The sequence below is a fragment of the Gobius niger genome (genome assembly GCF_951799975.1).
Source record: "Gobius niger genome assembly, chromosome: 1".
NCBI classification, from domain to species: domain Eukaryota; kingdom Metazoa; phylum Chordata; class Actinopteri; order Gobiiformes; family Gobiidae; genus Gobius; species Gobius niger.
The window spans coordinates 7,539,438-7,566,327 of NC_136852.1; the positions used below are offsets into that span (position 1 = coordinate 7,539,438).

A 26,890-nucleotide genomic window follows, 5' to 3' on the forward strand; every position below is an offset into this window, starting at 1 on the left:
AGAAAAGAAAATATGTCAGCAATATGACCTGATAGTTTCAAATCAAACGTTTGTCTAAGAACTAATCATTATTCTATCACTCAAACCAATACTATGTGGATGAAATGAGCAAAAAACAACATGTTGAGCCGTTCAAAGTGGTCACTGGACGTCATTTTACGTCATTTGAGACGGTATACTATAAACACTGCCTATACTGTAAATAAAATCACAAATCTGTATATATGGTAACGTAGATGACACAGAACCATTTACAGGGAAAACTAGATCTTGTTATTGCAAAGAATGATAGTTTTGTAAATGACGTGGGTAATGTAATAACGTCAGCAAAAACAAAACAATTTTAGAGATGCGTAAAACATGGATTGTCAACCTAAAAAGTGTTATCAACCGTCTAATTTCCCCCAACTCCTGGAAGTTATTTCAACTAATCAAAATGCATGTTCAAACTTAAAAACATAGCTGCAATAAAAGATAATGTGAGCATATGTCAGTGTTATGACACATCAAAAAGGAGTTACAAGTACAGAGCTAACTACCGCGGCGCGAGCACTGTTGCCGTTACCTTGCTTTCGGTTTAGCTAATATTAAATCCACGGCGGATTTTTTTGGAGATGCCGCGATAAAACTTGTATCATATTTGAGAAATTATCTTGCAGACAGGTTCATATCGACAACATAAAAGAGTAGATTAGATCGCGGACAGGAGGACGATCGTTCACGTTAGCTTTTGTCGCTACGGGCTGCATTTGGAAAACATTGCACTGACTTCCTGTAGTTGCGTGGTGCGTTCAGGGCAGTAGGGAATAAAACGGCAGCTATAACTCTTGGATGTAAAAAATATATATCTATATATATCTATGCTGTGACTTCAATGTACCCCTTCTTTACAACCTTTATCATATAATTTTGCATATTTTTTCTGTCTTTGCTTCTTTATTTGTATTATTTCTATCTGTTTTATAAGACGTAGGCCTACTTATTGTTTATTTCTCATTAGGATTTCCTGTGAACTAGTTTTTATCATAATCTAATTATGTAGGAGCTGAACTGTTACGAAAGTCATAAAACCGTCAATGCCAGTGAAGCCTTTGATTCATAAAGGCTACAAAAGCGGGCTGCTGTTCCGTGTTTGAGCTGGAGATGTCGCTATTATGTAACTATATTATGAACCAAAGTGTGTCCTCTCCTGTAAGATGTATTCTTGCTGTTAACCATCTATTGAACAATAAAACAAAAATTCAAAACTTCACTGTATTTTATTTTTTTGTATGTGTGTGGATAGTGTACTCAATAAGCAGCAATTCTATTTTTCAAATATACAATATGGATAGTGTGCATAATTTCTCACTCCAATCAAGCACATGCTTTTCAATGTACATAGCTATTAAAGGAATAGTTCACCGTTTTTCCATACTGAGATATGTTCTTACCTGAGCTTAGACGAGTTGATACATATCTGTCTGTCTTTGTGTGTGATCATGGAAGAGCGTGGTCGCTTCTAACTTCACGCCGTTTGGAGCTATAGGAATACACTGGGAGAGGCCCAAATGCTAACAACTTCTTTGGTCTTTTTGCGTGACTGATGGCACGCACAAAGACCAGACAGGTACACATCAACTCGTCTAAGCTCAGGGAAGAACATATCTCAGTATGGAAAAACTGTAAACTATTCCTTTAAAGCTAGTAAGACTGTGAAACTGATATCAGTGTTTAAATATGAAGATATCATGAGATGGAAACTTAATGATCTAACAGAGGAGAAATTCCTTCATAATAAACATGCAGATAGTAAGTGTGTGTGTAGGCCCATTCATTCAATGGCCAACTAGAAATGAGACAGCCTACTATAAATTATCATTGCAACCACAAAAACATATTGCAAACGAGAGTGAGGGCATGGCATGGTGCTAATTGCACAGTTTGGCAACCCAGATACCCCATATCAACACTTCAACGCCATAACTGAAGTAATCAGTCAGAGGAGCTATAGATAAATCTTTGAAAAACTAGTGGGTGACAACCTGTCCCTCTTTTGGTTGTACAGTGCACACCATGAAAAACTTTGTCCGCCTGTCCTACCAATTGAATTTTCCCAACTTTTTTAATGCGACCACTTATCGAATTGTATTGTTTTAAGTTACATTTATATAATGAAAGGCATAATATTCACACTTATACACACAATATAAAGTGTCCAAACAATCTGGATTTCACAATGTTGGCTAAAATAACCAATGAAATGCCTCAATGCTTGTCTTTGTCTAAAATCAGTTTGAATTTCTCATGTCTGTCTCTCCCTGTCCCACCACATTACACAACGTCCTCTTTTACTTCTATTTCAAGTTGTCATGTATTAAAGGTACATTACGCAACTTTTAGTGTCGAAAAAAAAAAAAGCTGATATTGCGTATTTGGCCTTGTAGTGACCCAGCAGCTGTGTGAGCCGTCATCAAGGCGCCTTCACTTTCCATCACAGTCGTCCAGGACGCTCCAAGGTTTTCACTGCTGACGGACCCTCTCACCAGAAAACCTACAAAGCAATTGATCCTGGACTGGAGCGTTGTAGAGACCACCGCGCTCGAAAATGAAGGCGCCTTGTTGACCACTCAAACATCCGCTGGGTCACTACAAGGTCAAACACGCACACGCTTTTTTGTTCCCCGCATAAAAAAAAGTTGCATAATGCATCTTTAAGAGCCACGAGCTTAGGCTGTGATAATCCGCTCGTTTTCATTCATATATTTACACACTTCCAGGAATACAGCGTGGTTTGATCCAGTTTAGGGCGATTCATTTCCCATTGAAAAATCCACACTGTGCTACAATGACGGGAGCATCTTTTCTTATGAATGCGTGTTTCTTATGCAGGAATTTGGCCCTCGTCATAATTAGCCGCACTGCGCATGCGCAAAGAGCTCTGTACGCGATGGCGAAATTCCTGCTTTTTACACAAGGAGCAGGGCTGGAGGAAAAGTTTCGACTAGATTAGGACCGGCCCGTCGTCCTCGGTGCTTCGGGGTGATCGCTGCTCACTTTGCTCTCTTTTAAATGCAGTTAAAAGCGGTGTGCGCGGCGCATATTGGCGGACGAGCACATCTTCATCTTGCTATCCTCTTTAGCTAGGTAGTAGTAGCATTACGGGGGCTATCTCCGACGCTAGCATGTCACATTTTGCCCGGCCGTGTGCGTATCAAGGCAGCTAGCGACTTTTAGGTCCCCGGAGGTGCAGAAAGTCCAGCGGGAGCGAGTTGGATCTTGTGTGGACGTGACATTACGAGGCGAGCTGCATATACACAGTCACCCCCCCCCCCTCCGTGTGTCAACACTGCTGCTCCTGCTGCTGCTGTCCCGTCTGGGCACACTGTGACCAACGCCAGTGAGTATTTAATAACACACTAGCTCTTATTTGCCCCGAAGGCTAATGTTAATCACTGCTTTGTGCGAGGAGGTGTTGTTTTTTGTTGCCTCACGGAGCATTGGACAGGTTATGGTGCGATACAGGCGCAGTCACACCTGTAGCTATTGTCTCTCTCTCTGACGTAGTTTGGGCCCATTTGTTCTGATATTTTTGTATATTTAGCACCGATTTCTCAATGTTGGATGCCTAATGACTAATTGTAGTTCCAGTAATTTTCTCATGTATTGTGTTCACTTTAATCTTGGGCTGCAACTAACCTATGGACTCTTTTTACGATTAATCGATTAATCGCTTGGCTGTGAATGGTGTAGGAAAACATTTTTGTTAATCACATAATGCTAAAGAGGCGCCGCTTGAGGGCATATTGATGGATTAAACTTAAAGTAAATGTTGTTTGGAGGCTCTTAGTGCTAATTCTGATTTCTGATTGGATGAGACACAGACAGATATTCATGAAATTTACAATGTACAAAACACTACAGACCATAACTCTAAAAACAAAGTAGGTTTTCATCAAAAATACAACATTTTCATGTAGTTTTTGCTCTATTTGAGTCTGTGTGAACCAGGAAACGATTAATCGATTACTCAAATTGTTGTCGACTATTTCAATAATCGATTAGTCGTCGATTAATCGATTAGTTGATTCAACCCTACTTCAATGAGCTTTATTCATCAAACCTACTACATGTAAAGGACATGCAGAGAATTGAAAATGTACTCCTCTTCAGCCCTTAATGCAAAAAGACGATAGCTAACAGGATGATGTACAAGGAGAGTTCACATTTCTGTCTGCGGTGAAGCTCGTCCGTCAGTCAGTTGGACCCGTCACTGATCGAGACTCTGCAGTCTTCTCCCAGAGGCAGGAGTGAAGAGGCTGAGAGACGGGTGTGGTCTCTCCCACTGAGATAATAACTGTGTCCGCTCTGATGCAGGAAGGCTGGTCCAATGGGTCCATGTAAACACAATTAAACCAAATCAGTCCTCGCAGTCGGAGTGGTGTCGACGTGAACGGGGAAAACAACAAGGCAAAGTCATGGGCGACCTCAGCGCAAATGTCCTCAAATGGCACTCGACCCATTGCGAAACCGACAGGGATCATAACCAGACCAAATTGATTGAATTTGCCAAGTATCATTGTTCTCTTTACATCTTTTGGCACTGTCACATCTGGCCCAATTGGTTCTGTTTTGTGCGAAGCGTCCGATAGCTGCTTAGTATTGGTAAATCTGGTCTCTTATCTCTTTTATATACAATAACCTATACCTATAGGGAGAATGCTGCTTAGTTATCCATGTTTCTTTCTCTTGTGAGTCTACCGCGTTTATCAACAAGTACATATACGTATGTTGCCTTTATTTCACATTCCATTTTGTTTAATATCCCAGATATCTAGTATTTTAGCGTCTTCCATGGCAGTCGCGCACATGCTGTTCCTTCCATGTTTTCCCCTCCACCTTCATAGCCAAGGTGTGCAACATGATTCATGTGAAGTTCCCGGATGGCCAACTGGGATGGCCAACTGTGAGGAACCAAACCAAGAGTATAATATCCATCCCAGATTACAAATGATAGAAATTAATGAATTATGATGTGTTCTTAGGAGAAAAATTGCAGCTCAAATTCTACTAAGTGTCATGATAATTAGTTGCAATTTATGCGCGGTATAAAGATTAATTTCACAGTGGATATTTACCTTTTTATCTAGACATTGAGTGAAAACTGGCATAACTGGATAACTGCCATACTAATCCAACTATCCAATCCAGAAAACGAATACAAGTCTAGGATATTATGTTGTTGTTGTTTGCTGAAGATATTGTCATTTTTGTCCCAAATATCTGCAGTATTTTCAAATTCAGATTGCGATTTTGGTTCAGTTGTCATTATTAATTGGTCAGCCCGTCAGCAGAAGATTTTGTTGTTGTTGTTGTGTTGCAGTCCACAACGTACTTCAGCCCAGGCTCCTCTTTAACATAACTCTTTTAAACACGGTTCAAGACTTCGGACTTCAAGGATGGCCGGCTTTTAACCTTTCAGGAAATCATGCTGCAAAAAAAAGCCTCTGCTCGAGAGTGACACGTCTCACTTCGCACTCATTCTGTGTGTGTGTGTTTTGCATAAAGAGTTGCAGGACAGTTAGATCAAGTTGAGTCGGTGGATTTTGCCGGACAAAGATGATAGACTTCTGTGTGGGGCAGAGCGACAGGTGGGAAGCAGAGGTAAAGTCAATTTCTCTAAAGGAATCTGTTATTGCGAAAAGATGATAATGCACCGAGCAGGCAAGTGGAGATGGTTTTAATTTCATATTTATGAGTTGGGCTGGGAAATTGATTGAAGTTTAGTCAAAATTGCAATCTGAATGATCATCATGGGGCTTTTAATAATCAGCTTTTCCCTTGTTAAATAGCGCTGGAGCTAGAACATTCTTATTTTGCTTGAGCTGAAGTTTATTTAAAAGTCTATGTTCATAAACCATTGTAGTAAAGCTATTTTGTTCATATGTGAAATTATATATATATATTTTTGCCATACTGATAGATACAATTATGCTTTTTCATTCTGAGACACCATTTTAAACTTTGTGTTTCCAGTTCATTCACCTTTTGAAATGTCCTCTTCCTCGTTGCATAACAAGGAAAGTGCGAGAGAAAAACGGCAGAAAAGAAAAAGGTGTTTTCCCACTTCTGAAAAACAGCTGCTTTCACAACCACGATCAGATACGTCGCAGAGCCAGGTCTCGTCCTCTGAGGGTCAGCCAAGTGGAAAAGCAGCACATTTAACATCACAACAAGCGCAAAATGATCAGGAACGTGTGTACGCTGTGGGGATTATTTCATCAATACATTCCTCAGTGTAGTATTTCTTTCAATAATGCGTCCCGCCTAAACAGTCCTTTGCTCAGTCCGGCTTAATCCATCAGTTTTTGACCAGTGATTTATCTATTTCTATGTGAAAAAGATAGTAGATTGACATTCTTTGTACTCCTGGATTATTTTGCCATGGTAATCTGAATAAATGAGGCTCACTATTTCTGAATTGACATTACAAAGCTCTAAACTACTTTGGAGAAATATCGTATAGCATTTTATCTCATTATCAGATCATAGAGGGGCTTCTATTGTTGTCATTTAGCCTCTAATCTACACATCAGAATGCAGGATGATGATTGTACGGGAAGAAAACTTGCACTTTCTTTCTATTTCTAGCACTAAAAGGGTTGAATTCATTGTCTTGCTGTCATTGCTGATAATACAAGAGTCACATGAACCTCAGGACACGTTTGAAGAGATCTAAAGTTGAAGGGTTAGCTGGAGAGTTGTTGTTTTGCAGAGGACATGTCAACCTATGTGACTTTCTAATCGCTCACTTAAACTCCCAAATACTCATTGTCTTAATTCTAAAATTGGATCAGCACAAAGCAGATGTTTACCAGTTTCTATCGAAAGCTGAGCTGATTGCTTTTGCATTAGGAAGCAAACAAAAGCCCCTGTGGTTTGGGTACAGGCTTGTATTTGTTTTGGATTCCAGGCCAAACGGCGACAGAAGGAGCCCACGCTATGATCTGCTAATAACCAGCTAATCTTAGCGCAGAAACGGCCAAAATCCCGCTCATTGACAGAGCTGCTGGTTACACTGTCGTCATGTTGGAGCTTAAGGAGGAGGAGGAGGAGGGGGGGGGTTAAGGAGGACCGATAAGCCAGATCACTGACCGCTCCAGGGGCGCATGCGCGGCAGGGTAATTATCCTCAAGGACACATGTTGCATTTGTGCTATGGCTGCATAATGCTGGCCTCTTTGCAGTTTTCGCATCAAATGTTTGATTCTGTATCAAAATGTTATTCATTTTAGGGGTGAATTAAGGGAGGGAAAAGCGAAATCTTAATCCTTATAAAGCATTTATGTTGGTAATAATTAGAGATGCACCGATCCAGCTTTTTGGCTACCAATACTGGGGTTTGAGAATCTGCCGATATCTGATATTACCGAAACTAAGATTATGATTTGTAATATGCATAACTTAAAATGTATAAAAAGAAAACCCAATAAACCCAATGCCATTTGACAGTTATTAAAGAAGGAGTGTATGATAAAAATGCCTCCAATCACAAGTATAGGAAGTATTGCGATACTTGAAAAAGTATCGATACTTGGTATTGCAGCACAAAGTATTGCAATCCAAATCCGATCTGATATTTTGTCCCAGCCCTAAATATCCTTGGGTATATGACAGGCATTAGGTTACATTAATATAAACAACTCACATGAAGTGATCTGATCATTACAAATATGTCAGATCAGTTATTTCTCAAACTAAAACTAAACACTTGGCTTCAGCAGTGGTTATTTTATTTTATTAGGCTACTTTATGTTTTTCTATCATAGTTTCTAACTCAGTCTTGATTAGTTTTCATTAGCATTAGCATGCTCCCGTTAGCTTTAGCATGCTATTGCTGACCGCAGAATTTTGCATGGCAATGAAAAACACAGTTGCGAAGGTTAAAATTAACTTCAAGATATTAATACTGAAAAAGAAAAATATATTGTTATCGTATTGATATTGAGATATGAACATTCAAAATATTACAATCGAAAAAGCAAGATATAAACAATATAGATTTTCATCAATAAACTGCACTCTTTTGTATAATGATTTTATTTTTCTGAAAAATGCTTAGTTTTCACCCTAACCCATAGTTATATCGTATCGATATCGAGATATCTGGCATGAATATCGAGATCATTTTGTCCATGTTGTTCAGCCCTAATATACACCATGCCCATTTCCACTAAGATTGTGATGGTAAAAGTTTTTTTTAAGGCGTTGAGAGCCAAAACTGGTATCGGTTCAGTATCGGATATTTGTATCGGATCGGTGCATCCCTAGTAGTAATAATGTCATCTGAAAACAAAATCCGTAAAGATTTATCATGTGTAAAACCTGTTGATTATATGGTACAGGCCTGCTCTGCAATGCTAATCCTTGTATTTGTTAAGCATATTCATATTTAAAGTCTTCTCTCTAACGCTAATGCCTCTGAAATCATTTAAAAACAGTCAAATTGTGGAGCCCGTGTATGAAATAACAGTGTAAGGGTTAGAAATCCATTATCCTCCCGGGCACAGCTGCAGTATGGACATTAAATCGAGTTTGTTTTTGTCGTTGAATCAAACATCGGGGTCTGGTCCATTTACTCCATCAGTGCGTGAACGTGATGTCACTGAATCCATAGTCCACAGCCAGCTCGCGGGACCGGGGACTGACCTATTCCCCGGGTGATGCATAATCCCATGAAAACACGGGTCCAGGCCGCTCTGGTCTGCGCCGCGGCCTGTTTGGTTTTAGAGGAACAGCTGCTCGACGATAGCATCAGAAAATATCCTTCCAATTCAGCCAGTGGGTTACGCAGAGGCACAAATTACAGCCGGCGAGCGTCAGCACCGGGGTGAGACGCGTGCGCCGGGAAATGTGTTCGGAAGTGCATCACAGTCTCACCGCGGCGCGATTGACCCTTTCACTACGACTGGAAATAACGGCTTTAGAGGCGCTCTGCATCCAAATGACTCTGTGATGTCTGCTTTACTGGAAAATCTGGTTTATTGGTCTAACTGATGTGGGTGTGGGGTTTTCCATGCTTTTTCCTGGCACTAGCTTGTTTATAGTACCTGAACTTAAATAAAAATATATAGTATCGCTATATATAAAGCAGCTTGTTGTGTATTTTTACTCATTAATTGTGCGTGAGAGAAAATACTACGCTGACAGAAAAGACAAAGGGAGAAAAGGATATTGTACATTGCGCCACAATGACACAATGGAGATCATTATTTAAACACTGCTAAAGTGGCGCTAGCCTACAATTAGCGTTGCCCGTTAGCCTGTTAGCTTCTTCTTCGTGATTCCATTAGTGTGTATTGGGGCCTCCGACCTGATGCAGGGAAAGTTGCACGGGTGATTTTCTGGCTAGAGACACCAGCGGGAGATGGAAGACCCCCCCCAATAATCCGATCAACACTTGTATTACCCCCAGAGGGACTACGGAAAGGATTTATTAAGGTGGACAAGTTACTTAGTTCTTCTTTAAAGGGGCTAGATGCAAGTTAGCCATTTTATACTCAATACTGCCACCTCAGGTCACTGCTGCTTCTATATTAAGCAAATTAACACCTTATTGAGTGACAGTGCAGGATTTTAGAGGCAGTTGTGGTGAACAGGTCTGGGCTCATTCTACACATTAGGACATTGTTGGAACATGTAGGGGGTAGAAAATACATAATTTCAACATTTTTAAACTCTGTATAGTCCCTTTTAAGCCTGGTTCTCGTGGGAAGATTTTAAGATTTTCCTAACCTTAGAGACCCCACACATGGTGATTTAAAAAATAACAGGCATAACAGTTTTGGTCGTACTGTGTGTGGTATGCAGCCAAATCACACATGAACCGATTTCACTCACGGACATTTGCAGGTCAGATAGCAAATCTCGCAAAACCTCTTGAGATCAAACGTGACTTCAGAGTAAAAAAACATGGTGGACGAAGAAGAGGCAGTGGCAATAGTTTGTTAGTTTGTTTTTAACTGAAAAACCCCCCTTACCTCCGTCCGACCGTCCATCCACTGGACCTCCGTGCTTACCTATAGCAAGAAGCCACAACATGTCACGAAATCACAGTCCTCCATCTGACTGAACTCATGCTTGGAACTTATTTCTGTCTGTTAGTGTTTTTGAAGCGTTATTTTGGCACAATTTGACGAAAAACTAATATAGAAATATATTAGTTTCGTCTTAGTACCATATCTTTTTCAGTGTCAGGAGAACCTTAAAGTTTGTTATGTTGCTTGTTGAATCTGAATCTGAATTTAGGAAGTGTTGCTATGGGAGAGTTTGCGAAAGCCGTTTTAAATCAATAAGAGCAAACACATCTTGATCATTATCTTTGTTGCCGAGGAAACTAGACACTAAAGATAATGATCAAGATGTGTTTGAGATGATTACCAAATACCTCCGAAAAGCATAATACCCGCACTTAAACTTCTTTGAGGGGTTCTTTTTTTGTCCAAGATGGCACTTGCGTAACCCCTTACCCCGCCCGAAGCGAGCACATTTTCTCCAGTTCGACTTTACCCTAATCTAAATAGCAACAAAAATGAGACGTGACGTAGAGGAAAAGCAAAAAAGCAACGACACCGGCGACAAAAATGTGATGAAAACCAAGAAAAAAACAACAATATAACAACAAAAATGCAGCTAAACAGGCGACAAAAACGTATCAAAATAGTGATGAAAAAGCAACCAAAGGCAAGTTTATTTGTAGAGCACAATTCATACACAAGGCAATTCAAAGTGCTTCACAGTTGCATAAAATTACAAGAAAACAGATAAAATCAATAAAACATCAACATAAAATAAATCAATTACAGCAGTCTAACCTGCTGGAGACAAATGCATGGATAAGTCTCTCTGAGTCTGGTTTAGACACTATTCCTCTGATCTTAGCAATGTTTTTCAGATGGAAAAAGCTGCTGATGTGGCTGTTTCAGTTCAGGTCTGAGTCCATGATTACTCCTAGATTTCTAACCTGATTTTTTTGGTTTTAGAGAGACAGACTCAAGGTGACCGATAACACTTTGTCTTTGTGTCTGCGGGCCAAAAGCAATTTTCTCAGTTTTGTCTGAGTTTAGTTGGAGAAAGTTGTTTTGTTGGATCTGATCTGTTGGATGCAGGGACAGTATCTACAGGCCCATGTTCACCAGCCGTCAGTGACACGTAGACCTGAGTGTCATCTGCATAGTTGTGGTATGACACATTGTTGCTGTTTATTAGCTGACCCAATGGAAGCATGTATAGGTTGAATAAGACGGGTCCCAAGATTGATGGCAGGTGACAACACAGCAACACGGGGATCAAAAAAGCAACAAAACAGGCAACAAAAAAGTGGTGAAAAAGCAACAAAAACAGGTAACATAAAAACCTCAAAGCTTTTAGATTTGCTCAAAGCTGAACTGGAGAAAATGCACTCGTTGAAGGCGGGGGTTAAGAGGTGAACGACTTGGAATAAGAGCTGATACACTTTGGCGATGTTCTGATGCAGTAAAAATATCTTCTGTTTTGATGGATTACGTGAATGAGGAATTTCTAATTTTCGTCAATATCGCCCACTTCTGTTTGTGCACGAACTGTTTGCAAACTGACCCCTGTGTGTCGTCGTTGCAGGAGTACCTCTTCGGTGGTGTGAATGAGGGAAACATGGCAGACCACACCCCACCTCTGGAGTCCGGCCAGATCCTCAGCCCTGAGCTCCCCATCCTGGCCTCGCCCCCGCCCCCCGCCATGGTCAACGGGGAGGGCCCACAGCAGGTACAGTCCGAGCCCGCGGCAGCTGACAACTTCTCATGCCCAGAGAGGAGCGCTAACATTTCACACACTGCGTATAGTCTTATTTTGGGAACTACAGTTCAAATGAAAGGGGACGTACTGTTTTTTTCACACCGTTTCCTTGTCGAACACACACGCTCTTACTTCTTCTACTGTAGAAGAGCTTCGGTCTGTATTTCCTGGATATTGTTGCATAATGGGTTGTAACACACATTGTTCATGAACATCACTGAACCTTTTCTGAGCAGTTCTGCACACAAGTTGCGTCACCAGCCGAGTAACCAACCACTGCTCCTCAGCAACCATCAGCAACCACTGACCAGCGTGTGGAGGGGGCGTGTCGGAAAGGGTCAGAGGTTCTTAAAGAGACAGAGGCCTATTTCAAGACATTCACTACAGCCATTTTGAGAGAGCAATTTTATACAAGGCAGTTATTCTTATTTACTGCATTTACAGACCAACAGAAGGTTTCGTCATCATTGTAGAGTGCTATAGACTGGTGCTATGTGATTTAAAAAATCACAATACCCCCTCTTTAAGCTTGTGCCCGAATTAACACCTTTTTAAGTGACAGTGCAGGATTTTAGAGGCAGTTGTGGTGAACAGGTCTGGGCTCATTCTACACATTAGGACCTGGTTGGAACATGTAGGGGGAGGAAAATACATTGTTTTAACATGTTTAAACTCCGTATAGTCCCTTTAAACAAAATACAGTTTCGCAAAATGCCACCAAGTCTGTTTTGAAAGCAAGAGTAATCTATGAAAGTATAATGGTGGTCAGCATGGCGCATTAACTTTCCATCACAGTGGCCTTTTTGATGCTCTAGGATCAATTGTTTTTTGAGTTTCTGGTAGGTTTTCACTGCTGACTAACACTCACCAGAAAAGCTATAAAACAATTGATCTTGGAGCATCATAGAGACCACCGTGATGGAAAGTAAAGGTGCCACGTTAACCACTCTTAAAGCCATTGGGTCACAAAAAGGTCAGTTACGCACAAATGTTCGCACAAAGTTGCACAATGCACCTTTAAAGTACATTCAGAGCAATAAATCCAGATTAATACTGGACTGTTGAAATTAACGACATAGAAGTGAGTACTGGGAAGATGATTTTATGACCGGTTTGGGCAAACTATTTGAGGCAAGGGCCACAATGACTCTTAGCACTTGCCGAGAGGGCCGGGCCGGTCGCGGTTTGGGGAGTACAATTCCCAAATTGACAGTCATCGCCGAAGCACACATTAAAAAGTGATAAAATAGCCGCAGTTTTGCATTATCTCTCTTCATGTCAGTGTAAACATTGGCCGTCGGGTGACCACCTCAAACAGTAGTGAAAGTAGGTGAGGTGGTGTGATGGGACATGGGGGGACAGACATTAGAAATACACACCTTTATTTCATTAAGATCAGAACTGAAGCGTTTCCTTTGCTATTTTGGCCCAAAATCACACATACAGATACAAACAGGTCACAAAATATTCTAATCCGGAAGGTTGGGACTCAATATTGTACCTTTTATGCAAAATAAGGGTTTTGTTAATGTCTTAAATGCAACAAATCTGTAGATTAAGCTGAGGAAGGAAGTCACATTTGGATATTTGACAAATTGAGCAAAAATAACTGTAAAATGGACAAAATACACACTGAAAATGTCTTCAAAACGTGCTGTTGAATGTGCTTTGGACCATACTTTTTACTATTTTTATGAATTCATGGCATAAAAGATAAAGTAATGTAGATCGAATGCCGCCTGGAAACAACTGTAATGCTTTTCAGTGCTTTATTTTTGGCACAATTCTTTTAATGACTCAGAAAACTGGGAAACACTGGCGGATAATTTGTCATTCTCTCTGTAAATTAAATTTTATTGAAGAAGTGGAACATCATCTAAATAGGTGGGACGGGGACAGAGGACTAAATAGCTGTGTAGTGCAACCTAAAGAGGGACAGGTGGTCACTCTAATTTTCAGGGTTCGCACTTTTTTAGCAAGCGCTTATCGAGCTCGGTCATGTGTTATGGGCTGGTTTGAAGGGCTAGTTGCATTTTAAAGGGATATTTCAGGATTTTTGACATAGGGCCTCATTTCCTAGTTATCCAGAGTGTTGCTGATCTCTGGAGATTTTTTTTTTGTAATTCATGCAGTTCTTATATTTGACGAGTTTCGTGGCGCTAGGCTAGTGCAAGGCTAGCGCATTTCTATGGTATCAGCTAGCCTGCATTAAAAACAGTCTGACCCGCTCCACAGAGCACCTGAGGCAAATCACTTATAACACCAGACTAACCATATAAATGTCTGTGTCCATAGAGTAATTTTTGGAATATAAATGACCTTGCATCACATGAATGATCGCATTATGAGGGACTATTATCTAGCAGATCCTTCCGCCGCTGTGTAGCTTATACAACCACAAAGCTGATGCTGCTCAAATATAAGGTACTTTAAATACAAAATGGTTAAAATGCTATAAATTGGTTCAAGTCCTACCTCGCTACCTCGAGGACAGGACGTACTTTGTCAAAATTGGCAACTGTGTCTCAGACAAAATTGCCATGACCTGTGGAGTCCCCCAGGGGTCAATCTTGGGACCCCTCTTATTCAGCTTGTACATGCTTCCATTGGGTCAGCTAATAAACAGAAACAATGTGTCGTACCACAACTATGCAGATGACAAATAAGCTGCTCTACAAATAAACTTGCCTTAAATTTTTTCTATCGACACAAACGACACAAAAATACCTCCAGAAATCAGCAACACTCTGGATAACTAGGAAATGAGGCCCTATGTGAAAAATCCTGAAATATCCCTTTAAGCATAATCCAAAGAAACAGCATATTTTACTCACAGAGGACATATATTTGCTTCAGTATTTTTGCCACTTGCCGATGTCAAAGATGCGATTTTGACTGCAGATCAATAGTTCTAAGAGGAGAGTCCATTTTGAATAAGCCGTGGAGACCGAGGGCATGCATCTCTGGATATATCATGTCATCTGTGAAACGATACTGATAGTGACAGCTGCTTCACTGCTTCCTGCCCATGCTCGTGGTAGTAGGAGCATGTTGACTTGAGCGATGAGTGAAGTGAAACAAAACCGTTCATGGTAAGTGTTTTCTGAGCTGCAGGTGCTACGCGTCCGGGCGCCGACAGCGACCGCGGTGTTAAAGAGTACAGAATGTGATCGGCTCCCGTCAATGTCACCCTGACGCCGAGCGCACGCGACAGGCGCGGCTGGATTTCTTGTCAATTCGATGGTCGTCACTTTGATTTGCTTAAGTTTCTCCGGCTTCCCGGGGGGCACCGCGCGCGAACAGCTGACGTGCTATCCTCTATGGGAAGTCGTGATGAGATTGCACTGCCTTTAAGTGTCGCCCGAGTGGAATAAGTCATCACTATGTTGGGCTTATCAATCCTGGCCAATTTTCTCGATTTTCAAATAGTTTTAATCAAGATTAATTTGACATATTATACATTTAGTCAAGGAACATTAGGATTTGAGCGATAGATGAGAATTTACTGCTAAACGACTGCAATGTGTGTAAATTAAAGTTCATTAAAATCAGCAGTGATCAGCTTTGAAGAGGTCAGGACACCTCGAGACTCTGGAGTGAGCAGGTTGTTAGAGACGCTCTACTTCAAAGGTGTTTACTCACAGGGAGGGTATCGGTAGTTTCTTGGGAGGGACCGGGCCTACCCCAACTCCTCCCCTTCTTAATCTAGGCTGCGAGCTGAACAGAACTTTAGTTTTCGCTGACGAAGCCTTTTGGATGAGAGGCGAAACATTCGAGACTTCAACCACTGAGTACAGAAGACGACTTGAATACCTTCATTGAAGATAAAATCAAACCTCAAACTGGCATTAAATTATTTTTTGTGGGAAAGTAATGGCATTGCTCTACTATTAGATTTGCATAAGTTCGTTGACAATCAAAAAGTGATGAAAATTGTCCACATTTAAAGCTCAAAAGTTGCTTGTTTTGTCCAATTTGCGTTTTAGATATCAACAGTTCTTATGTTTAATGTAACGTTCTAATAATAAATAAGATTCGCGATTGTGGCATTAAAACTAGAGGCCGGAAAAAGACGATGTTTCCGGGAAAATGATAGAGACTTCTCCTTTTTTGCATTGGAAAGAGCAAAGTTAGGGCTTTAAAACGAGTCCCGCCACGGCTCCCTAGGCCTCAGGGGAGGTGAGAAACATCGCAATGAAAATTGGTTAGCTTCAAGTTTGTTAAACACAAGTTTCACTAAACCTCCGTCATTTTAAAGTGCAGAATCTGGAGAATTCAATCGCTGAGTTAGTTTTAACTTCCACTATTGTATTTTTGATCGCTGCGCAAAATGCCGTGGCTAGTAAAAATATGCTAATGCTAACGGCAGCTAATCACATCTGGGACAGAAACTATGATTGGGTCACCTAAAGTAATAAAATAAAATCAGCCAGTGCTGGAGCGGCCAAGTATTTGTTTTTACAGGATTATAGATCAGACATTTGGAAAAATCGGCCCAAAATGTCGGCATCGGCCTTAGAAAACCCCATATCGGCCAGCCTCTAATCAAATATACTATTTGGACATTAAAAGCATTAAATTCGACTTCCTGCTGCCTGTAGAAACCCCTTAGTAGTTGCTGATATCAAGTGCCAGTTCAATATCGCATGTGTGAATAAAATCAATAGTGAGGCCTGTAAAAAGATACTCAGCTGAAAAGGGCTCAGCAAAGCTGTGTGCTCTAAAGACTAAGCGAAGTCATCAAAGAGGTAGCACAATTACTTTCTCTGTGATTATTTGAGAGTTTTCCACAGTCACTATTTAAGATCCTCCTCGATACTCACATCTGTGGCGTTGGTTGTCGGAAATACCAGAAAAATCTGTGGTATCGTCATTGGAACAAGTTTAATCTACAAGATTTCCAGGAACACATGGTTTGTTGTTTGACTTAATTTCCACTAAATCCTTACCGTTTTTGCCTTCTTGTAATTGGGACCGTTCAGATTGCATTCTTGAGTCTGTCGTTGCTGTTTTGTGCTTCATGAATCTGCCGGTGAGTGATTATCTTTCCTTAAAGTAGGCGCTATAACTTTTTACAAAGAGAAAGGGGCGCTTATTTTGTCGAACCTCCTCTCAGTTTCATTGTTGTTCTGCCTATAACCATTTGAAGCTTTCTTTGAACGTAATGGTAATGGCTCTTATGGGAGTTTTTGATCGTAAACGTCTTCCATTTCACAATCTGTCTGAGAAATATAAATCGTATATCCACAATCATTTCGAGCGTCGCCCCAAGCAGCGAGATATTTGAAAGACACTTTGTATTTTGGTTCCAATCCATACTTTGTTTGGATGTGTGTGAGCGGTTTGTGTGAAAGGAGCCTCAGGGGTCGTCCACCCAGGAGTGCATTGATTCATATTTCGTGTTTTTGTATTGGCAAAGGAGGTAATGTTTTTGTCTTCATTGATCTGTTTGTTGTGGCGGGATCCTGGGCGTCTTTCACACCATTGTTAACCATTAACAGTCTTTATCTCATGTAAAGACTGTTTACTGAAAGGTCTTGTGTTGTGCATTTTTATGAGACTTTTGGACTCCATTTTTTAGGTTTTATAAGATAAGATAAGATAAGATAAACCTTTATTCATCTCACAAAGGAGAAATTCACTTGTTACAGTCGGCGTTACTTCACAGTCTTATTGTACAGTCTGACAGCAGTGGGGATGAAGGCTTTGCGGTAGCGCTCCGTCCTGCACTGAGGGTGTCTCAGTCTGCCACTGAGACAGCTGCACAGCTCTTCTACAGTCCCGTGCAGTGGGTGGGAGGTGTTGTCCATGATGGAGGTGAGCTTGGCTAACACCCTCCTGTCCCTCACCTCCTCCACAGAGTCCAGGGGGCAGCCCAGGACGGAGCTGGCCCTCCTGACCAGCTTGTTCAGTCTGTTCTTGTCCCGCTCTGTGCTGCCCGGGGCCCAGCACATTGCAGCGTAGTGGAGAGCAGAGGCCACCACAGAGTCATAAAAAGTCCTGAGCAGAGGCCTGCTCACTCCGAACGACCTCAGTCTCCTCAGAAGGTGAAGGCGACTTTGGCCCTTCTTGTACAGGGCGTTGGTGTTGTGGGACCAGTCCAGTTTATTGTTGAGGTGAACACCCAGGTACTTGAAACTGTCCACCTCCTCAATGTCCTCCCCCTGGATGTTCAGCGGTGTGTACGGCAGTGGCTTCCTCGTGAAGTCGATCACCATCTCCTTCGTCTTACTGATGTTCAAGCACAGGTGGTTGCGCTCACACCAGTCCACAAAGTCTATGATGACTGACCGGTACTCCAGGTCGTTCCCCTTAGACACACAGCCCACGATGGCGGAGTCGTCGGAGAACTTCTGGAGATGACAACTGTCCGTGTTGTATGTGAAGTCCGATGTATAGATGGTGAAGAGAAACGGTGAGAGGACGGTGCCCTGAGGGGCCCCGGTGCTGCAGACGACCACCTCAGACTCACAGCTGCGCAGCCGCACATACTGTGGTCGGTCCGTGAGGTAGTCGATGGTCCATGCGGTGAGATGTTCATCCACTCCCGCGTCCTCCAGCTTCCCCCGCAGCAGCGCCGGCCTGATGGTGTTGAAGGCACTGGAGAAGTCAAAGAACATGACCCTCACAGCGTTCCCGGCGTGCTCCAGGTGCGTGAGCGCCCGCTCCGACAGGTAGATGACAGCGTCCTCCACTCCGATGTTGGGTCTGTAAGCAAACTGCAGCGGGTCAAGGGTGGGGCTTACCACAGAGCGGAGGTGGGTGAGGATGAGCCGCTCCATCGTCTTCATCAGGTGGGAGGTCAGGGCGACTGGTCTGTAGTGGGCCGGTTCCCTGGCGTGCGCTGTTTTAGGAACTGGAATCAGACAGGAGGTCTTCCACAGGACGGGGACCTTCTCCAGGCTGAGGCTCAGGTTGTAGATGTGGCAGAGGACCTCGGAGAGCTGGTCTGCGCAGGTCCTCAGCAGCCTGGGACTGATGCCATCTGGTCCTGCAGCTTTCCCCCGCTTCAGTCGCCTCAGCTCCCTCCTCACCTGGTCCGGTGTGATGGAGAGGGGGGAGTGAGGGGGGGACCGGTGTGGGGGTGGACTGCCGGGGGTGGGGCAGGTGCTAGAGGAAGTCCGTATTTTATAATGTATACTTTATAAAACAAGTAAAAGATATGGCAGCCTGCCTTTTGTTGGCACTCTGTGGAGTAAAGGTATAAATAATAAATTGGAAATTCGATTGTTGGAAGTATCAGGACGAGTAGTGGTGAGCAATACCGCTTCTAATTAGAGGTCGACCCATATGTCGATATTTTATGATGATGCTTCTAAGCTGTAAAATGTGTGACAGCAGGACTATAAGACACACCAGCCAAAAAATGCCTAATGAAGAAAAAAACAACAGGCTGTATAGGCTTATGATATGCTAACGTAACACATTGATGCTTAGCTACAGGGAGCATCAACAACAAACTAAATGTGTGTCTGGTATGCAACGTCACATAAACAGTTCAGATAAAAGATAAACTAAAGAACATAACAAACTCTCCATCTCACTCTAAATCACTAAACCTATTGAAATCTTCATCCTCGGAGTAATTTCTGAACAATCGCCTTGGCAACGACCTGAGCATGAGGTGTAACTGCACCGTTGACGAGCCTCTCCCGGCAGCACGTTTTTCAAGCTCTCATTTGTGAAGTCGTTCCTCTCGCTGGTGACCATCCAGCTTTTAGCCTGTGATTAGCTTGTTTTGTTTTCTTCTTGAAGAGTAACCTCCGCTTCTCGTTCACTCCAGACATTCTTTCTGCTGCTCGATTAGCCTGCAGCGCTCTCTAGCGGCTTGTGAAATTATATATTTGAATTTTTTTTTAAAAGTCGCTCCGGAGTATGTAGAGTACTGTGCCAAACTATGAAAAAAAGAGCGACTTATAGTCCGGAAAATACGGTACTTCAGAGGGAGTTTGTTTTAAAAGACAAAAAACGGCTGATTCCAAAACAATCAACGTTAAGTCTCGATCTCTTATGGTTTTGAAACTATAAACAAAAGTCTGCAACGTAAAATATTAGGGCTGGGACTAAATATCGGATCCGATTTCGATCACAATACTTTGTGCTGCAATACCAAGTATCGATAATGCTTTCAATACTTGTGTTTGGAGGCATTGTTATCCTGCACTCTTTTTTCCCCAGTAACTTTGTTGCATATTGTGTGTTTTGCACTTTTCGATCTTAACACTTCAGTAACTGTCAAATGGCATTTAGACACATGACTCTTTTTTTTAATACATTTTAAAGTAAACATATTACAAATCATAATTACTTATTTTATCGCAATACGTATCAGATCGGCCCGAGTATCGTGATATGTATCGGATCGTGACAAAGGTGGATCGTCCCAGCCCTAAAAAATATATAATGAATATAAAGATAAATATATTTATTGTGACCGTTTTCACAGTGATGTTGCTGTGACTGTGCTCTTTCCAATGCAAAAACCAGAAGTCTGTCACTTTCGGTTCTGCAGATATCGGCCGATAACCGATAATGTAAAATACCCATACATCGGTCGACCTATACTTCTGATGATTCTTTGGTTGACCACTACATTTTAGTGAATGCAACTATATGAAAAGGTGACAAATAACTGGTCAGACAAATAAACTGATGACCGGACCTGGACAAAATAAGGTTCCTTTGTCACTTCATTGGGTTTTTGAGTCTGTGCATGGGCCAAAAGACTCTTTTACTTCTGTTTTAAACCCTCAAGCGGTCAGCTCTGTTGAGGCTGGCGTTTTGAGCAGTACAGTTTGTGATGGATCCGTGGATTGGCACTGGCGACTTTAATTATAAGATTCTTTTAATGGTTGGTTAGTCACAGTTAATCTGATAACTGGTTGCTGCCCTGGTGATGACAGATTTCGAGGCTTGGAGAGAAAAAAAACAGAGGATGGTCAGGAAAACACGATTCCAGGTATGTTTTTGAAGATGAAACAAGATCACAACATGGCTAATAGCTTTAAAAAAAAAAGTCATTTCCCGAGAACTTCAACTCCAGCACACTCAAATACTTGTTTTGTGGATGTTGTTTACCAATTCCTTGGAACTCAAACGTCATCCAGGCGGTTTTCGACGAATACAGTGCAGCTGGGTTACAGTTTAATTTTTTTTTGGAGGTCAGTCGTCGTGCGCTCGTGACTCGGGAGGTGTGTAAACATCCCCGCAGCTGCACAAAGCCTCACTGGAGGGGCCCCGGACCACAGTGACAGTAAGGAGAGACGGCCCGATCCCGGCGTTCGTGACCTTTTACATGGACAAACCCGCTTCTCTTTGTCCCTGGTTTTTCCTCGGCTCCTCCTGGCTTTGGTATTAACGCTCGGCTGGACCAATTACCGTGAGTCAGAGAGGAGGCTGTTGTCTCGGGGTCATTACCTAAGAGATGATTCCTTTTTTGCAGACGACTCTGGCTGCGCAATGATTCACTGCTTCCATCCGTTTAATCCCCCCCCCCTCCCCAAATTTTCCGCTTTCTTGCTCTTCTGTACACGGTCGTATCGGTGCGAGCGAATCGGTGTGTTTATGTCAGACTTATAGACGCGTGCCACTGATGCTCGCTGAAATCGCGGGTGATCTTCTGCCCCATGAGGTGATACGGCGCCACACGGGAATAAATTGAATTGGGGAAAAAAAAAATAACGAATTTGTTTGTGTTTCCTTCGCACTGAACCCAGAATGAACAAATTAGTTTTGCTCGCTTGGGTGAGCGTTTGTGAACATCTAATTGCATCAGAGACGTTGAAGGATGTGCAGAACTTTCTCCTTTGGGGTCTGAAATTATTTTCCGATGTCATTTTTGTACAACTGTCCAATAGAGACCAAATTTGTGTATCTGAAGAGGACACAGTCAGTCACAGGGTAATGGCTTCTGTTAGCATAAAAAGCATAGCATGCGTCTGAAGTAGGGCTGGGTACCGTTAAACGATACCAGTCTGGTTTCGAAAAAAAAAGTTTAGGTACTACTGGTATTGAAAAAATGTAAGTTTTGAAATCAGGAAGTTAAAAGAAACACAAAGGGCTTATATTCAAGTTTTGATGCTGTGGGTCATCAGCATTTAAAAGAAAAAAAATTAAACATAAGTTGAAAAAAAAAATTGAAAAAATGGGGAAAAAATTGTGGAAAAAAAGTGTTTTTTCTGCTCTTTTGTCTTTAAAGGAAGTTTCTTGGTTATTTCACCTCAAATAAATGTTATAAATGCACAAGAAATAATTTAACATTATTAATCTAATGTCTGATTTTATATGACAAAAAATGTTGTGTCGGAAAAAGTATTGTTCAGGCATCGGTATCGAAAACCAAGTGTCTTTAAAGCAGTACCAAATAACTCTTGCCTCTACTTCAGGTGTCGTAGCAAGTTTTTTTTACTCATTGATTGTCCGTGGGAGTAAACGCTGACAGAAAAGACAAAGGGAGAGAGGGATATTGTACATCCAATTACACAATGGAGATGATTTTTTTTCATTCAAACTTGACTGTAAATACTGTTTAAGTGGCGCTAGCCCGCAGTTGGCTTTGCCCGTTAGCCTGTTAGCTTCTTCTTCGTGATTCCATTAGTGTGTATTGGCGGCTCCGGACCGGTGGCAGTCAAGTTGCAATTGTGGTTTTCTGGCCAGAGACACCGGGGGAGATGAAAGACCCTCCATTCATCCCATTAACACTTGTATTACCCCAGAGAGACTACGGAAAGGATTTATTAAGGTTAACAGGTTGCTTTATTACCGATAGGACCAATATCGACAAAAAGGTAATGGTGCCCAGCCCCAGTCTGAAGACTCCAGATGGCAATTTTTACCGGGAAAATCCATAACTGAGCAAGCAATTCAGCATACACTGAGCAGGCATTGGGAGTTTACAGGAAGACGATGATTCATGCAAAACAAAGATGAGCTCCACATCAAAGACGAAATGTGGTGAGTCTAACAGGCTTTGAATTCGAGGTTGGTTCGTGTTGTGAAAGAAATATTAAGATAATCGCCAAATGCAGTGATTCACATTCTGTTACGTCTCCTGCTTCATAAAGGAACCACATCACCAAAGTGGTTCTGGTCTGACTAGAAAGTAGTGCCTTCTTAAGACAAGGAGCCAACAGTTCCTCTGAATCAGAATCGGAACAGAATCAACTTTATTGTCAGCGCGTTACTACACAACGAAATTCAATTTGAGGCTGGAAGTAGGTGCATTAAAAACACAGAATGCATGCGAGCATGTGGTATCAATGTGATATGTGACACCACATTTTTTGGAATTGATATGATATCAATACTTTTGGGGTCATTTTTGTCGATACCGATACTGGTCATTTCATATTGTTGAATGTATTTCAATCAACATGCATTTCTAAAACTGGTTATTTTATATAATTAACTGGTCAATTAAAATGATATTACTTAAACTGGTTAATTAAACAATACTAATGTGAAATTAAATACATAAACAACATTTTAAATTAATACTTAAATGACAAACGGAACCTAAACCAGAATGATATACCTGGCTCAGTTCAAGCCTTTGCTGTTGTGGACGGTTTGGGTCAGAACAAAGAAATAAATCATCCTTTTGTGTTGATAGTTGCTGCCCCGCCTTCTTTTTACATATACAAATTACTATTGATGCTTTTTGCTCAATATCGATACTTAAAAAGCAGCCATTTGGTATCGATATGTGAATACTTTAGGATTCGATCCGCCCATCCCGAGTCCACAGTTCTCTCCAGAGGCATAGGTTGCCATTCGTTTTGGTTCAGTCATTTTCTTCTGTTGGGAAAAGTCTTCAATCGATTTTCGAATTCGAGTACCCCAAACGGTCTCTCAATGTTCTGTAACTAATGCACAGGTGCATCTTGGGAGTTGTCAGGTGACTGGCCGTGATGCTCCTGCTCACCTCTGTAACTCCTAAATCTGCAATGTGTTTTTCCAATAGGCTCGACTTTTGCAATGTAATTAATTTAATCACTTGTTTGTGGATTTGAATAGTTGCTTCACACATTTTGTCTTAATCATTGATACTAAGCAATCACTGATTTATTGTGAAATTAGTATTGATTTTAATAGCAGCCCAGTTATGCAACAATATAAGGCCTCCAATTTTTTTTTGCTTGGGGCACCACTGGTTCACTGGTACTGAAACAAAAAGCTTGTTTTTTTTATTTGGTTTTGCATTGTAGATTTAAGTAAGTTGAACTTTGTACACCTTAAAGGTATCACGGTGGCTTTTTTGTGTGGCTATTTGTAAATAATGTCAAACACACAATAGTCAATACCTTACATTTTGTTGCTTGTAAAATGTTGACCTCAAATGGCTCATTCAAAGTTCTCCTTGGCATAATTTCCTGGCCCAACATGCACTGCAAATCATCCCTTTAAGACCCTTTTCCCCTTGGCTCTACTATACTGTACATTGTCTGCCAATCTGGTTGAACTTTGATGCTGATTTTGGATTTCCTGGAACTGATCACACATAGAAACCTCCATGACCTCTGAACACATAAGCTCCTTTCACATTGTCTACAGGTTGCATTCATGTTCTGAAACCTCATGGCTCATGTTAGTCCGCAGGGCGAGGCAATTTTTTTTATTTCTATTTTCTCTTCTGCTGGGGATTGTGTCAACAAACGGCCTGTTTGTCTTGCTGCTCAAAGTCCTGCTGTGCCTTTCTGATTTATTGATACTGCCACGTTTGACCTGACATCAACACAGCCTACGGAGATAGAGTCGGGAGTCAGTAGAGTAATTTTATTTTATTACATTTTTTTTTTCACTCTTTTTAAAAATCTTTTCTGGCAGACTATATTCAGCACACACAAAGTTGCACATTGTAAACTAGAAGTGAAAGAACGGCGGTTAGCATGTAGCATAAGGCTAACATTAGGTTGTGGTTAGCATTCTCTGTTACATGCACATATTTGGGCAATTGAATGTGTACACTTTGCTCCTTCCCCGTCTCTCTGTCTTTTAAATGAGAGCAAATAGGGTTGCAAAATTCCTGATAAATTTACGAACATTTTCCAGAAACTTTCAAAGGGTACATTCGCCTGGACATTTTTGCGGATTCTATAAAATTTTAAACTGTCAAAATGTTTAAAGGGACTATACAGAGTTTAAAATGTTTTAAATTAAAGGGGCTAGATCCAAGTTGGCCATTTTATACTCACTACTGCCACCTCAGGTCATATGTGTAACTGCAGCTTCTGTATTAAGCTTGTGCATGACGGCACTTCGGACCCGAATTAACACCTTTTTGAGTGACAGTGCAGGATTTTAGAGGCAGTTTTGGTGAACAGGTCTGAGCTTATTCTACACATTAGGACCTGGCTGGAACATGAAGGGGGAGGAAAATACATGATTTTAACATTTTTAAACTCTCTATAGTCCCTTTAAGTATTTTCCTCACCCTCATGTTCCAGCCATGTTCTAATGTGTAAAATGAGCTCAGACCTGTTCACCACAACTGCCTCTAAAATCCTGCACTGTCACTCAAAAAGGTGTTAATTCGGGTCCGAAGTGCTTAATATAGAGACTGCAGTTACGTATAAGACCTGAGGTGGCAGTAGTGAGCATAAAATGACCAACTTTCGTCTAGTCCCTTTAACTCAACAGAATGTTTTTGCATTTTTTTGTTGAATAAACTATTTAATTCACCCATTAATAATGTATTTGCACATGTCACACCCCCAACCCATTCGAGAAATGTAAGGCTCCGTATCGTCATGTCAAACAGTCCAAAACCTGATCCCATTTTCTAAACCTCGATTCTGCTTAATACTCTTTCTTATAAGCACTTGGACAAATGGCTAAGTTCTATCTCATGATTTTATCACACTGTCACCTGTCACTAACTCAGAACCTGACAGATGCTGACCAATACTCCAATAGTCGAGGAGTGGATGAGGAACAGTAGACGCCAGATCTGCATTAAACAGACCAGACCTAAATGATCGAACAGCCTCTACAATCTGAAACAAAGACTCTTAAAACAATATAATACTGTGATGCGGCAAATACAGTACATCAGGGGTAGGCAACGTCAGGCCCGGGGGCCAAATCCGGCCCTCCGGTACAGAACCTCTGGCCCTCAATATGATTTTGAGAAACACTATTACACAAATAACAGAGTGCTTTTAACATTAGTGGGGCTAAATGGGAGAAAAATAGATAGAAATACTGTCAATGCAACCAATTAGGTCATAACACTGGCATTTGAAAGAAGTACACTGGAAAAATAATTATCGTTTTAAGGAAGAAATTACATAAATCTACTTGAATTAAGAGATTAAATCTAAGGTTTGAGTAGATTTGGTCTGGTTTTAGATGAGATAGAACCTCTAGTAGTAGTTATTCTCTTAATTCAGATAAATTTGTGTCATTTCAAGTGAAAAACAATTATTTGTCTGATTCCAGGTGGGTTTTATTCTTGTTCCATTGGTGCTAGTATTTGTATCTTGGATTAGTTCAAACCGACTCAAATTCAACATAGAAGAACTTTAATTCAAGCATTCATCTCATGATGTTTTTTTTCCCCCAGTGTTGAGTTTTACCTGGGGATAATAATCAGTGGCTTTGGCCCTCGGTCTATTTACAATAAAGAAAGTCGTCCCTCTGCCAAGAAAACTTGCCTACCCCTGATATACACGATTAGTACAGACACATTCCAAAAGTCCTTCTTCTGCACCGTCCGCTTCAAACCCTCGCGCTCAGACGGTGAAGATGATTTTCCTCTCTCTGTCGTCAGCTGCTGATCTAACATGGCGGCACTCACAGACGCAGCATCCAGGAGCTCCTACAACGGGCATGTCAGTGAATAACTCTCAAAACTGTTGCACCCCTAATAGCAAATACATCCATCATTTGTTTAAGTGGTGGTGTAGTCGTCGGTTTCCGCTCTGGCAGCTTCAAACTTGACCATGTTGTGGGTGTTCCCAAAGCCGTCATGTATCTATTTGGCCAAAACTGCAACATTTTCATCCTAAATTCACTGTTGATTTTAACACTGCGAGGCTGTGACCATGTTGTGGGCCACTTCTCTATTACGCCACTCAGAC

At 41.4% G+C, this 26,890-nt stretch overlaps 1 protein-coding gene across 2 annotated transcripts in view; it reads left to right on the top strand.

Moving 5' to 3' along the window:
- Positions 1-2,910: 2,910 nt before the first annotated feature.
- fndc3a (fibronectin type III domain containing 3A) overlaps positions 2,911-26,890 on the top strand; it is a 102,904-nt gene continuing 78,924 nt past the window's right edge. For both annotated transcript variants that reach the window (XM_079573340.1, XM_079573342.1), the window contains exons 1-2: positions 2,911-3,379; positions 11,637-11,780. In XM_079573340.1, coding sequence (XP_079429466.1) covers positions 11,670-11,780 — 111 coding nt within the window. In that variant the 5' untranslated portion in view covers positions 2,911-3,379; positions 11,637-11,669. The remainder of the gene's footprint in view (positions 3,380-11,636; positions 11,781-26,890) is intronic.